We start from the raw sequence: 12,657 nt of genomic DNA, 5'->3' as shown, positions 1-12,657 counted from the left end.
CCCCTCGATGGACAAGAAGGTAGCTTGACAACAGTCACACTGGTCACGCTTGGTTCATCTGCGTCGAGTCAGGTTCAAAATGTCTTTAATGCTGATATGAGTGACACATGAATGTCAATATTCTCACTCATTAAATCGCTGGTGCTGAATGCAGGTGTCGGTTTCAGGAGGCTTTTCATAAAGAGCGCTTCAAAATGTTGAAACAAACAAACAAACAAACTGCGTAATAAACAAAACAACTGTACAATATCTATGTGCCGGTGACAAGAACAAAACTGTTCATGTCACCAGAAGCATTGAGAACTGAGCTGTTGTTGATCAGTATTCTTTATTAAGCAGGATATCGGAGCAATGAGCAATACTGCCTGCCAATAAACAATCAGAAATAAAATGTGTGTTACTAAAGCAGCTACATGGGCGACACACCATCCATGTTTAATGATGATTAATTCAAGAACAGTTTTAGCATTTAATCAATTGTTGAAAATAAGACGTTCTGCAGGACGTGTTAACCTCCGTAAAGCAGCTAAGAGGATCAAAGAGGATCTATTAGCCCCTGATGGTCTCATGCTTAGTTTGGAGTGCAGTGCTTCTCAGAAACGTCAAACAAACAAGCATTTCATAAAGGATATCACTTAAACTCTTTTACCAGTATGGTGTGTGTGGTTTAAAAAGGTCACAAACTTTTCCTAAACCATGACAGAGTTAGCTTGAGGCAGAGTCGCCTGGAATGTCCCGGGGCTCCAGCTTCAGCTTGATGGGATTCTTGGGTGTGGTGAATCCATCGACACCGAGTATTAATGGAACCTGCAGAGGGAAGAAGGAACGAGAGACGATTGATGTTCCGAACTGAGGGTCTTCACCTCACCGCACTCAACAAAACAAGCGTGTGCGACTTCTTCTCACGTCCGTCTCCTTGCAGGTGACGAGGGTGAACTTCTGAAGGATCTCCACCAGGGCCAACTTCATCATCAACTGAGCAAATCTCATGCCGATGCAGTTCCTGGGCCCTGCTCCGAAGGGCAGGTAGGCATAGGGATCAATGTTGTCTTTGTTGTCTTTGCTGAACCTGAGCGAAGGAGAAATGAAAAAATGAGTTAAGAAACAACTGTCGGTCTACGTTGCCCTCAACGTGCTGATACAATAAAGTCAAAGCACCTTTCAGGCTGGAACTCTTCAGGATTCGGCCACAGATCAGGATCACGATGGAGGGCATAGACCGGTACGGTGACGACGGTGCCTTTCGGGATGGTCACACCCTCGACTTCCACGGAGGTCTTTGAGACTCTCTCCAAGCGATTTGCAATGGGGTAGAGCCTCATTGACTCATTGATCACCATCTCCAGGTACTCCATCTGCATCAGAGCCTCATAGGTGGGCTTTCCCTGGCAGGAGGTTTGGGGAAGCACACAAATGTTAGCTTCATAGCGGAACAACGTTTGGTCAAAGACAAGAAGAGAGCAGCCAGATCAGGCCACCTTGTTTGGGAAGGTTTCATCAATCTCCTGTTGGAGAATCTGCTGGATGTTGGGGTGAGTAGCCAGCAAGTAGGCCGTGAATCCCATCGTACTGCTGCTGGTTTCATATCCGGCAAAGATGAAGATCATCGCTTGAGCTAGGATCTCCTTATCAGTCAGTCCTGCGACATAAAGACGGGATTTTTAAAATGTTGAGTCAAGTGCATCTTTAAATTCTCTTCAGCAGGTAAAGAAAGACGCAACACGTTTCCACCTTCTACCTTTTGACAGGTTTCCATCCTCACTGTTGCTGTCCGACACCTCTGCGTTCACCATGAGCTGCATGAAGTCCACTCGCTTCTGCAAGAAAAAAAATAAACACACGTTCTTTCTCATCCTCCCAACTTCGTTTTAGGGAGAGGTTGTGGACAAAATGAGTGAAAACAACAACAACAACAACAAGAGCATAATAAAAGAAACAATGTAAGCAAACATTACACTGTCTTCCTTGGTGCTCCGGTCGGATTTAATGCTCCTGAGAAAGTTGTAGAAGAACTCCAAGACCTCCGGTGGGAAAAAGGAATAGTTCATCTTCTCCAACAATGGCTGCAAGAATGGAAAGAGAACTGACAGGAAGGGGATGGAGGAAGACTCCTTTAGTTCAGTGTTCACTTAAAAAGCACAAAGGCAAAGTGGTTTTGTTTTAATTTTAATTTTAATAAATGACGTATAATATACCTATCAGCACAAGCAAGGGGTTGAGGAAGCTAAACTTGACCATTTTCTTGATGTTGGCAACAAAGGGATCGGAGGGGTGGTTGATGGAATCCACGTCCACGCTGAAGGCCGTGCTGGTCACAACATCCATGCTGTACGGCCCAAATACTCTGCAGGAAGCAACATCCACATGCAAACTCATCCAAACTGTTCTTTCAGAGTAAAAGCACAACAAGAAACTGAAATATAAATACACAAAAGGCTTGTTTATCGTCGTCCAGTCAAAGAAAGTGACACTACTCACTCTTTCACCTCAATGACCTCGTCAGCGTCGACCTTCTTTTGGAGACTATTGATCAGGTTACCAGAGTGCTGCAACATTATCTGGTACATCTGTCCAAACAGAAGAGAAGGAAGACAAGTGGGTGAACTTCTGCGTTCGGATAAGACTTCAACTTCACACGCTTCCCATGATTCCCCCCTCCCCCCCAAAAAAAAGCCTCAACTTCTCCGCACCTCTTTGAGTCGTCCACTGGTGAATGACGGGGACAGGATGCTGCGGATCCTCTTCCAGTTCTCATCTTCCACGATGGACACAGCGTCACGCAGCGGTCCGTTCAGGCCAAAGTCCTAAGTCAAAAATAATGAATTGGTTTCCTTGAGACTGCGTGTCAATGGTCCAGCTGTACACGCAAAGACTTTCCAAGAGTACTCACCCTTCTGTTGGTGAAAATGGAATAGCACTCCTTCACCAAGATGGTTTTGATCATGGAAGTGTCCGTGATGCACAACAAAGGCTGCCTTCCATCGTACATGCTTGGAAAGCAATAGCAGTGCGTTACAGCCAGTCAGTGTGAGGCGCAGCTTAAAGGCCCAGAGTGTAATATTAGGAGACATTAGGAAGGAACAGCGACATCAAGTGGTTACATTTTAGATTGCAGTTCTCTTTCACTTTAGTCCTCTTTGAGACGCCGTACCCTCCCACTCCCAAACTGGCCAGTGGTCCTTTGGTTTATTTGACATATTATATTAAGGAATAATATTATTATTCCTTTGGATTTTGCTGATCAGGTCTGGCAGCTTATAAAAAAAACCCTTATAATAATAATCTGAGTTTGTGGCTTTGTGGTTTTAATAAGCTGAAAATCTTAATCAGCAAAGTTACAACAAGGAACTGCTTGAGATGTCAATTTGCATGGAATGGCTCAATAAAATGTGTTGCTTTCATCTTTTATGTTAAATTGCCAAAATAAAACAACTTCTACTGGATATTCTAATTTTTCGGGTAGTACCTGTGTATATGAGAACAGTTCTCAGTGGAGGAAAAACAAATCACTTTTATTGTACTGCCAGTGTACACTTCTATTAAATGTATTTATGGACAGTATGTTGAGATTTTACTGACACAAAAATAATAATAAATCAAGCCAAATTTGGCACACTGGACCTTTAAGAAACGTGTCGTTCTTTCTTCTTGTGTTGTTGATAAAGAGTGAGAGGGAAGACACTTACCCCCACACCTTCCCATATTTGTTGGCGCACTCTACGTCAATGTTGTGAATGCCCTGAAACAATGACAGAGGGCAGCAACACTTGAGGCAAAGTCCTTGTTAGGGTGGAAGCTCGAGAGGCATTTTCTAAACGTGCCTCACCTTTGTGTACTCCAGAAAGGTCCCAATAAAGGGCCATGGTTTGGGTCCAGGCACATTGATTTTCTTGAAGAAGCCATAAGGAGCGTAGCCATATCTGAAAGTGATGAGGGAGTGATAGGAGAGCCATGAATGACCATTGTATCCCGTTCACACCGCTGTCATGTGTGCTTCATGTCACGCACACACATGTCTCCATGCAGTGTCAGTTTCGCTGGTGTTGTGTTTCTGTCCTCTCTTTTTTTTTTTTTTGTCTCGCTGGATTCGATTCAAACTCTGTGTTCACACAGTGTGGGTTCACCCTTGACACCATTCAGCCTTGTGTTTGGTCAACTGGTGAGAAAGCTGCAGCAGCTGAGCTTCTCCTTTCGCCTGCTCTCCTGCTTTGGTCTTCATCTGATTGGTTGACACCTTGACTGACTTATTTATCGTTTGTTTTCTTTTCTTTTTTTATTATTGAATTATCATCCTGACTTTGTTCACACCAGATCCTAAGATACAGCATAGGAAATAGTGTGACAACAATGAGTGCCAGTGTTTGTTCATCAGCAACATGTTGAGGCGTGTTATTTCAACCCGGGGTGGAGACCAGGTGACGTCATTCAAAGGCTGAAGAGCTGAAAAATAAATAATAAAAACAAACAACCCGTCCTGACCTGAGCAGAGCCAGGTGAGAACACAATGATGCGCAATCTGGGCCCATACAGCACGTGCACAGAACGGCACCAACCGTTTGTTTACTTGCACTCGCGCTAGCCCTAACCCTACCCTAACCCTCGCGCTGAATCACTCGATCTTCAAACGGTCCTCTTTGCTGCCACTAGTTGCGTAACTTTGATTTGTGTCTGTTCACTGATAAAATAAAATAAAATCACACACACACACACACACACACACACACACACACACACACACACACACACACACACACACACACACACACACACACACACACACACGCACACACACTTTTGTCGGACTTCCGCCTGGCGCTGAGTCACTTGCGCTGCGGCTTCTACTTACATTAGGACGAGCGTGACGAACAGAACCAGCAGGGTCCAGGTCTCCAGGGAGAGGTCGGGGAGGAGGAAGCCCAGCATTGTGCGCGCGACGCGACCAGACCGCGGACTGCATCCGGATCGAGACCCGGGCTGAGCTTCATCAACCACAGAGGCCGCCCACACAAGACTGCATGTGACGTTACGTAATGACCAGAAGCCCAACTTTGACCCAGTGTTCTGCGGTGACACCTCACACAGCCGCTGATCTTTGCATTGTCAGTCTGCAGTGCAAGTAAAGGAGAGGCAACCAGAGGGTTTAGTCTTCCTAAGAGGGTGTGACGGTTCTCAATTTCATTGTTTTGTGCACAAATGACTCAAATGTCACCTGAACATTTATTATTAGTCTCTTAATTGAAAAAAAAGAAAGAAAATAGAAGAAGAAGAAGAAGAAGAAGAATTACAGCAACAACAACAAAAATAAAAATAAAAGAAAAAGAGTAATACAGAGTATGAACAGAGCAACAACAAATCCTGCGATTGAAAAGTTGTTTCATGCAAAGCGATTGCGCAGAGTCTCAGTCAGAGTCTCAGTCAGCTTGCGTGTTTTCGCAGATGGAGTCAGATTGCAGGTTCAGGTCATTTGTCTGGCAGGAGGTTTTACGTAAACGCTCCCAAGTGTTTTCATTTGTACCAAACAAAGGCAGCGCTGTGGGAGACGGTGCGTGGTGATTGGCTGAGGAGAGGCAGGGAGGCGCAGGCTTTCACTGCTACATCTGCCAAGTCCTTCCTGTCTGCTTGACAAAATGCTTGTTTCTGTTAAACAGAGCGTGTTCCCTGCAGGAAGTGTCAGCCTGGGATGATAAAGGGCCTCCTCGCCAGTGGTGTTTGGAACAACTAAAACTACAACAACAACTATGGCAATTGAAATAGTGTGTTGGTAACATTAGGAAGGTTCTCGAGGTGTCAGCAGATGTTTCCTCAGAGCGACAGAGGCCCGGAGGTCACGAGGCGCTCCGGCCACCTCCGCATGAAGTCACTGCTGTTTATCTTGAACCCTGCCAGTGGTGCTGCTGCTCTGTATCAGTGCTGTTGCTATCGCACCACCTGCCCAGGTTAAAGGTTGTTGTTCTATGGGCCTTGCTGTACTTTGATAAACCTCAGGTATTTCCACAGGTGTATCCATTGCATGTATCTTCCATGTTGTTGTTGTTTTTTTTTTTACAGGTACATCAAACACTGCAGGATCCGTTGAGCGTGCGCTCGTTCTGCAACAACCAATCAGTCTCTTTTGTAATAAAACAGAAGTGAGTTGTGCAGGCTGCCACTGACAGACTTGAACGTTGCAGACGGTGAACATGAAGAAATCTCAGGTAGCGACTTGGAAGCCGGCTTCTTTTGACTTTTAAAAAAAAAAAAATTAAACAAGGTGAATGCAATTTTCACATCAAAAGAAGAGCAAAGGACGTCACCGCAGGCTTTTCCCCCCTCTTGGTTTTGACAAGAGTTTACAACTGGAGGGGCAGCGGGCCTGGATGGATGACGCAGCTCCAGTGTAAACCACAAATACCTTCCAGTTGTGATGAAACCGCTGCTGTTGTGAAGCTAAACTGCTGGGCCATGCCTGGACTGAACACACATTGCAGTGCATAAAACTGGGCCTTGAAGTGTTTGTGCGTGTGCTCATCCAAGCGGCCTCGCTGCTATCTTGACTGCGGCTGACGTGGACGTGAGGATGAACTCTGACGCAGGCCAGTCTGCCCTGTCACTCCCTGCTCTGCCTCTCTGTGTGGGCCCACTGCGGCCCGGTGCTGCTCGGTTTCCCCGTCAGGCACATGATCCGTCTTCCTGGCCTCTCAGGATTCTGAGACCTCGATGATGGAATGAATAGATCAAACAAAGCAGGGCCAAATAAACAAACCCACAAATAAAACCCTCATATGGAGAAGTCACAGAGTGACTCACCTGAAGACCAGATCTGATTAGAGCGAGTCGGGCCCGCGATAAATGGAGTCGTCGTTTTTTCATTTCCGTGCTGTGTGTTTCAACGATCGCGGGTGGAACGCCTTGGCGGTTGGAGCGCTCAGCGGTCTTTTTGCATCCGCAATTTCTTTCTGTTTTCTCCCTCAATTCGCTGTCCGCCCCGCAGCACTACAAGCAGCAGCTGGCAACAGCGCGGCAGCTCTGCGATCGATGTGGTAATGAACAGTTTAATAAGCAGAGGGAGGACGAGGCTGCAGGAGACACGGCGGAGGGGGAAAAAGGCCAAAACAAAGAAGAAACGGTGGAAACAGCAGGCTGACGCCGAGCAGCTCTTCTCTATATTAGGACGGCTCTTCCTTCAGTGGGCGGCTGAGGACTGAGTCATTAGACTGAGTCATTAGACTGAGTCGTTAGCTCTCTGGGGGAGTCGGAGGTGTGCGGGGGCCAGATGTTGTCTGGGAAATGGCAGTCAACCTGCTGATGAGCTCTGGGCTCCTCCCACCTGCAGCTCACACTGCAGCACATCGTTCGGAAACGCCTGTGTTTCTGGAGGCCCGACAGATCTGAGCTGTAATGAGATTGGCACCCTGAATTTACACCAAACAAGTGTTTGTGCTTCTGTCTTTGTCATCCATTCGTTCATTCACTCCCACTGTCATCTCCTGAATTCAGTCTTTCTTCTGTTCTGTCTCTGACTCGTGCTACTGCCACGACACAGCGGCTCTCGTGCTTTCAGAGGTACAACAGGCCAAGATGTTGAGATTGCAGCTTAAAGGCAACACTGCCGGCAGCGATCCGGTCCAACCACATTGTTTCTTTCTCTTTACGCTTCGATAAAAACTAGATTTCACTTGGATAAAACTCTTGCTGTTGTTTTTTTTCTTATCAGCAGAGGGCAGTGCAGGGTCATTTTGTGAACGTTAGCAGGGTTGACGGAAGTACAGGCCGACTTGACTTGCAGAGGTGCCGTCATTACTACCTGGGTTATTTTTCCTGGGAAGTTATGAAAGTTGATAGTTTCTCCTTTCAAACGTCAGTGTTCACGCAATGTTCACACTTTGTCTCCAGAAGACGTCGCTTTCATCATGAAGCACAACTCAGAGACAGACAGAACATGACGTTTCTTCATGAGCGTCAACCTGAATACGCTGTGCAACCTTCTGACCTCACAGCTTCCTCAGTTCTGCACCACAATCTCAATTCTAATATTGAGCACTGAGACCCCCAAAAAATATGTTTTAGGTTTTCGACGGTGTTTGAGTAATTCCTGTCTCCGCCTGAAGGGGGAGACATCGGTCTCCCTCTCCGGCATCAGGCACAGGAATTGAAGTCTTGGAAGTCTTGCTGCCTGCAGCAGTGGCAGTGTGTGTAGAGGAGGTGCAGCAGCAGCAGCAGCAGCAGCAGCAGTTACACCTACACCTGCAGCCCTCCAGGTGACTCTACCACCGTCCCACCAGAGACCCTGTAAACACACACCTGCGTCACTCTGTTAGGACCTTCTGTCTCTATAACCCACACACTGCAACTGCAATATATAGGTTTGCTTTGTTTACTGCTGTAAGAGCAGTAAAGGGAGGGAGGGGTGGAGGGATGGAGGGAGAGATGGAGGGAAGGATGGGGGAGTGGTGGAGGGATGGAGGGATGGGTGGTGGGAAGGAGGGATGGAGGGAGGGGTGGAGGGAGGGATGGAGTGAGGTATGGAGGGAAGGATGGAGGGGTGGAGGGATGGAGGGAGAGACAATCTGTATGCGACAGAGACAGCAGAGGCGGTGGCAGGAGCTCCAGGGTGAGCCTGCCGTGCTAACTGGTAGCAACCACGACAACCCCGGTGTCCAATCCATCCCATTAATGAAGACAGGAAGTGATGTCGGCCGCTTCCTGTGAGTGGTGGCAGCTGGTCCTGGCCAGCAGGACGCCACCAAAGAACACCAGGTTTCCCACGGCACACTCTGCACTCTGCCAGAATAATGCACACACACGTCAGGAAAAGTCACATAAATATTTCAGAACCAAATGTATTCAGACATCACAGGATTAGTACAAGTGACCTTTGACCTGGACAGTTACAAAGTGGTGTCCATTGGCTCCCAGACATTGATGTGAACGGCTATGACTGCTGGGTAGCATTTGTTACATTACTGTAATAGAGGTGTCAATATGTACTGAAGTACAAATTCAAGTATTTTCCTGATGTGTGTACACCTTATTTTGGCTGACCCCAACCCTAACCCCGGGGGTCCCTGTGGTCAGGGGAGGAGGAGGAGGAGGAGCAGGAGCAGGGCCGTGATGATGCCTCTGCTTTTAAGAGACAAGTGAAGAGCCCAAACATTCTGCCCCGCTGCCATCGCGCTAAATCTCCAAACCCAGTGAATCCAGCGGCTCCACACTGGGAGCCCTTTGCAGAGGATTGTGTGTGTGTGTGTGTGTGTGTGTGTGGGGGGGGGGTACAGAGCCAGTAGCTGGTGACTGTGCACGGTGGCTCCACGCAGCGCCAGGCTGCTGTTGGAAACAGCCGCAGGGTGGAGGCTGAAAGGCCTGCTGTGTTCACTTGATAGCATCAAGTGGCGAGAAAGCAGCCTGTAGATGGCGCTATTATCACCGCCTCCGCCTCAGACTTTCTGGCAAAAATGGCCGTGTCAGGGTAAAACTACTATCGAAGCCACAACCTTCTTGCTGTGAGGCGACAGTGCTAACCACTGCACCACCCTGAAATATATACAAATACATATTAATGTATGTATAGAAAAATATACATAAGATGCCTGTTTTGGGGGTGCAATCTGCCCACTATCAGGAAACAGAGCCAATATTGCACAGGCGTGAGCAACTGTCATGGGAGAGGTCCCGCTGGAACACAGTGGAATGCAACACTATCGTTCTATTCTATTCTATTACTTTGGCTCGTGTCGCTACAAGATGTGTTCAAAATAAGCAAGAGCGACGGCGCCTCCAGGGGATCAGTCATCTGACCTGCAGGCTCTGAGCCGCTATACCTCAAACTGGCAACCAACACGTGAGACCAATGTGCAAGTAGAGCTTCAGAGTGGAGTAGAAAGCAAAAGTTGACCATGAAGCGCAGGACTCAGTGTCTCCATGAACAGGAAATAAAATCACAGTTTGAAATATCTGCTAAAAAAAAACAACAACACTAACTCACCAATCAAATCAATCCCATAAAATGCAATAACATTGCGGCAATAGGAAGGTTTAAGTGGATTTATATAGAATTTGTATGACACTTAATTCGATCCAGTCAGTGTGTGTGGAGTGTCTTGGGAGCAGATGTAAGCAGCCATGAAGCCAGCGGGCGGGAACACAGCTGCACACACGAAGGGCTTGGTTCAGGGTCATCAAAGCAGATTGGTCTTTAATGCTGAGGGCATTTCAGGACGCCGGCTAAAAGCTGCCACGAGATGAGAGTCTGTAATCTCTGTCTGTCTGTCTGTGTGTGTGTCTGTCTGTCTGCGTGTCTGTCTATCTGCCTGTGTGTCTGTGTGTGTGTGTGTGTGTGTCTGTCTGCCTGTCTGTCCGTCTGCCTGTCTGTCTGTGTGTGTGTGTGTGCCTGTCTGTCCGTTTGTCTGTCTATCTGCCTGTCTGCCTGTCTGTCTGTGTGTCTGTGTGTCTGTGTGTGTGTTTGTTTGTCTGTCTGTGTGTCTGTCTGTGTGTCTGTGTGTCTGTGTGTCTGTCTCTGTGTGTGTCTGTCTGTCTGTCTGTGTGTCTGTCTGTGTGTCTGTCTGTCTGTGTGTGTGTGTGTGTGTGTGTGTGTGTGTGTGTGTGGCTTGCTTTTGGGGGGGGGTCAGTGTTGGAGGCGTTTGGACCCCTGTGTGACTGAGCAGCGACCCTGAGCAGCAGGTGGAGCTCAGCACAAACTCACAGACACACAAACCTGTCGCAGACGCACAAGCACGTCAAGATTCCATCCATGTACACAGAAGAGAGCGCATATGATGATGTAATATGATGATGTCATCGCCCTCCAGTGGGGGAAAAAAAACACGACGCCAGTGGTGAAATTCCCCTGCAGGTTGAGAGCGCAGGCACAAGTTTGGTTTGGTTGTGTGAAAGAGGGTCAGGGCCACAAGAAGAGAAAAAAACATCACAGATTTTCATGTAAGTTTTCATTTTTAGTTTGAAGTTGAAATTTCTTGACTAAAGTCAACATTTGGTGAAAAGGTCGACGTAAAAAAGATGGAATTTCTTGACTGAAGTTGAGGCAGATAAAGTGGACCTTGGCGAGTGGACTGGATGGACGGTGGATGAAGACAGTGAGTGAGCAGTAAACTGCAGTGACAAGTGAACCCCACCAGGTGCAGCCACAGTGGTGAAAAGCAAAGTTCTCCCCTAGTCTGGTGCACTCAGAGCCGTTCCACTTCATTCTCCACATTTTGACTGACTTCACGTTGACATTCATTGCAAATTTTCATTTTACTCTCGAAACTTTATTATCAAATTAGAAACTTGATAAAAACAAAACCCTCTATCTTAATTTCTTCTCTTCTTGTGGCCCTAATCCTCTTCCGTAGTATTGGACGGTCTAGATGAAAAAATACACATTTTTCAAAGACCAAAGTCAAAACACCTACTGATAAACTTTGTTAACAATTTAATTTCATTAGATTTACCAGAGAGGATGGTCAATGTTTTCACCTCATCATCCAAAATAAAACCTTTGTTTTGTTTTACCTTCAGTGACAATTTAATTTGCTGGCAACCAACTGAACCTAGTTTTCTAAATAATAATTGTAAGAATCTCAATTTCTCCCCAAATGAAGCAAAGGCAACACTGTGCCACTACATTGGAAAGACATCCACACAGGGACACAGGGACACAGGGATGCAGGGACACAGGGATGCAGGGATGCTGATGGTGTTGAGTGGCTCAGTCTGACAGGAACTCATCTTCACATCTGCAGCTTTCATATTTTGTGCCAAGCAACACCGGCTCAGGATTTGTTTTGCCAGATTTATTTCTCTCTTCTCTGTGTTGATTGGCTCGCAGTAAAAGACAAAATGCAGTGTTTTGGTATTGCAGTTGTCCAGTGGCTCCATCCAGCCAATCAGGCTCCTCTGTTGGGATGAGGATGATCAGGAAACAAAGTGCAAAGGGAAAAATAGAAAACCTGCTTTTGTGAAGCTGCTTCTTGTGCCGCTTGTTGATCTCGCTGATGGTGTTTGTTTCTCTTCGTTCACTGCGGCTCTGTGGAAATTGCCCACTTTGCCCGTCGTCCATGCAAAGCAAAGCGACTTTGCTGCCGAGTGTTGGTAATGGAAGTTGCCTCCGGCAGAGGAAGCCGTGGGAACGCCGCTGCCTCGACACCAAGCACTCCGTCGTGTTCATGATGAAGGAGAGAAGCTTTCTGATGAAGTCCACTGTTTCCGGCTCTGTGGCCGGTGCTGCTGAATGGATTGGACTCCAAGAAAAACAGTCCTTCATGGCAGACCGCTCAGATTTCTTCTGCCAGTGATACTCAGGGACCACTTTCCCACTCCAATCTGTCCCAGTCCAGTCAGGAATCGAGGCGAGACTTGCAGCGTCTTATTTTATTATTTGTTGTTGTCTTCCGCTGAGCGAACCGTGGCTGCTGTGGTGATACACCAACGCGGTGAGGCCTCGCTGGACACTGATTGGTTGTTTCACTCTACGGCCCGGACTGAAGTCTTGAGGTTTTTCCAAGATGGACGTGTGAGAATTCCCAAGCCAAATCTCAGCGATCCAGCTGCTTTTCAGGACGACCTCTGACCCTGACGCTGGCTTTATAGCCCTTTATCACCATCTGTGCGTGTGTGTGTGTGTGTGTGTGTGTGTGTGTGTGTATGCTTCTCAGCCGTTGAGCACCAGTCAATGTGAAGCTC

General features: G+C 47.2%; 1 protein-coding gene across 1 annotated transcript; it reads right to left on the bottom strand.

Moving 5' to 3' along the window:
- Positions 1 to 68: 68 nt before the first annotated feature.
- Positions 69 to 5,003, bottom strand: LOC142901366 (cytochrome P450 3A40-like). Its single transcript, XM_076045863.1, has 13 exons — positions 4,847 to 5,003; positions 3,827 to 3,920; positions 3,687 to 3,739; positions 2,891 to 2,990; positions 2,691 to 2,804; positions 2,479 to 2,567; positions 2,196 to 2,344; positions 1,956 to 2,083; positions 1,739 to 1,817; positions 1,479 to 1,639; positions 1,159 to 1,385; positions 907 to 1,069; positions 69 to 807 (listed from the first exon to the last, which is right to left on the bottom strand). Exons 1-13 carry the CDS (start codon positions 4,921 to 4,923, stop codon positions 706 to 708), a joined length of 1,536 nt encoding a protein of 511 aa, XP_075901978.1. The 5' UTR covers positions 4,924 to 5,003; the 3' UTR covers positions 69 to 705.
- Between the last annotated feature and the right edge of the window lie 7,654 nt (positions 5,004 to 12,657).

Source organism: Nelusetta ayraudi, unplaced genomic scaffold (assembly GCF_046127955.1).
Source record: "Nelusetta ayraudi isolate G7.1 ecotype Tasmania unplaced genomic scaffold, CSIRO-AGI_Nayr_v1 ptg000088l, whole genome shotgun sequence".
Lineage (NCBI taxonomy): Eukaryota > Metazoa > Chordata > Actinopteri > Tetraodontiformes > Monacanthidae > Nelusetta > Nelusetta ayraudi.
Note: the sequence above shows the minus strand (reverse complement) of the source record. Positions and strands in the feature narration are given on the sequence as shown.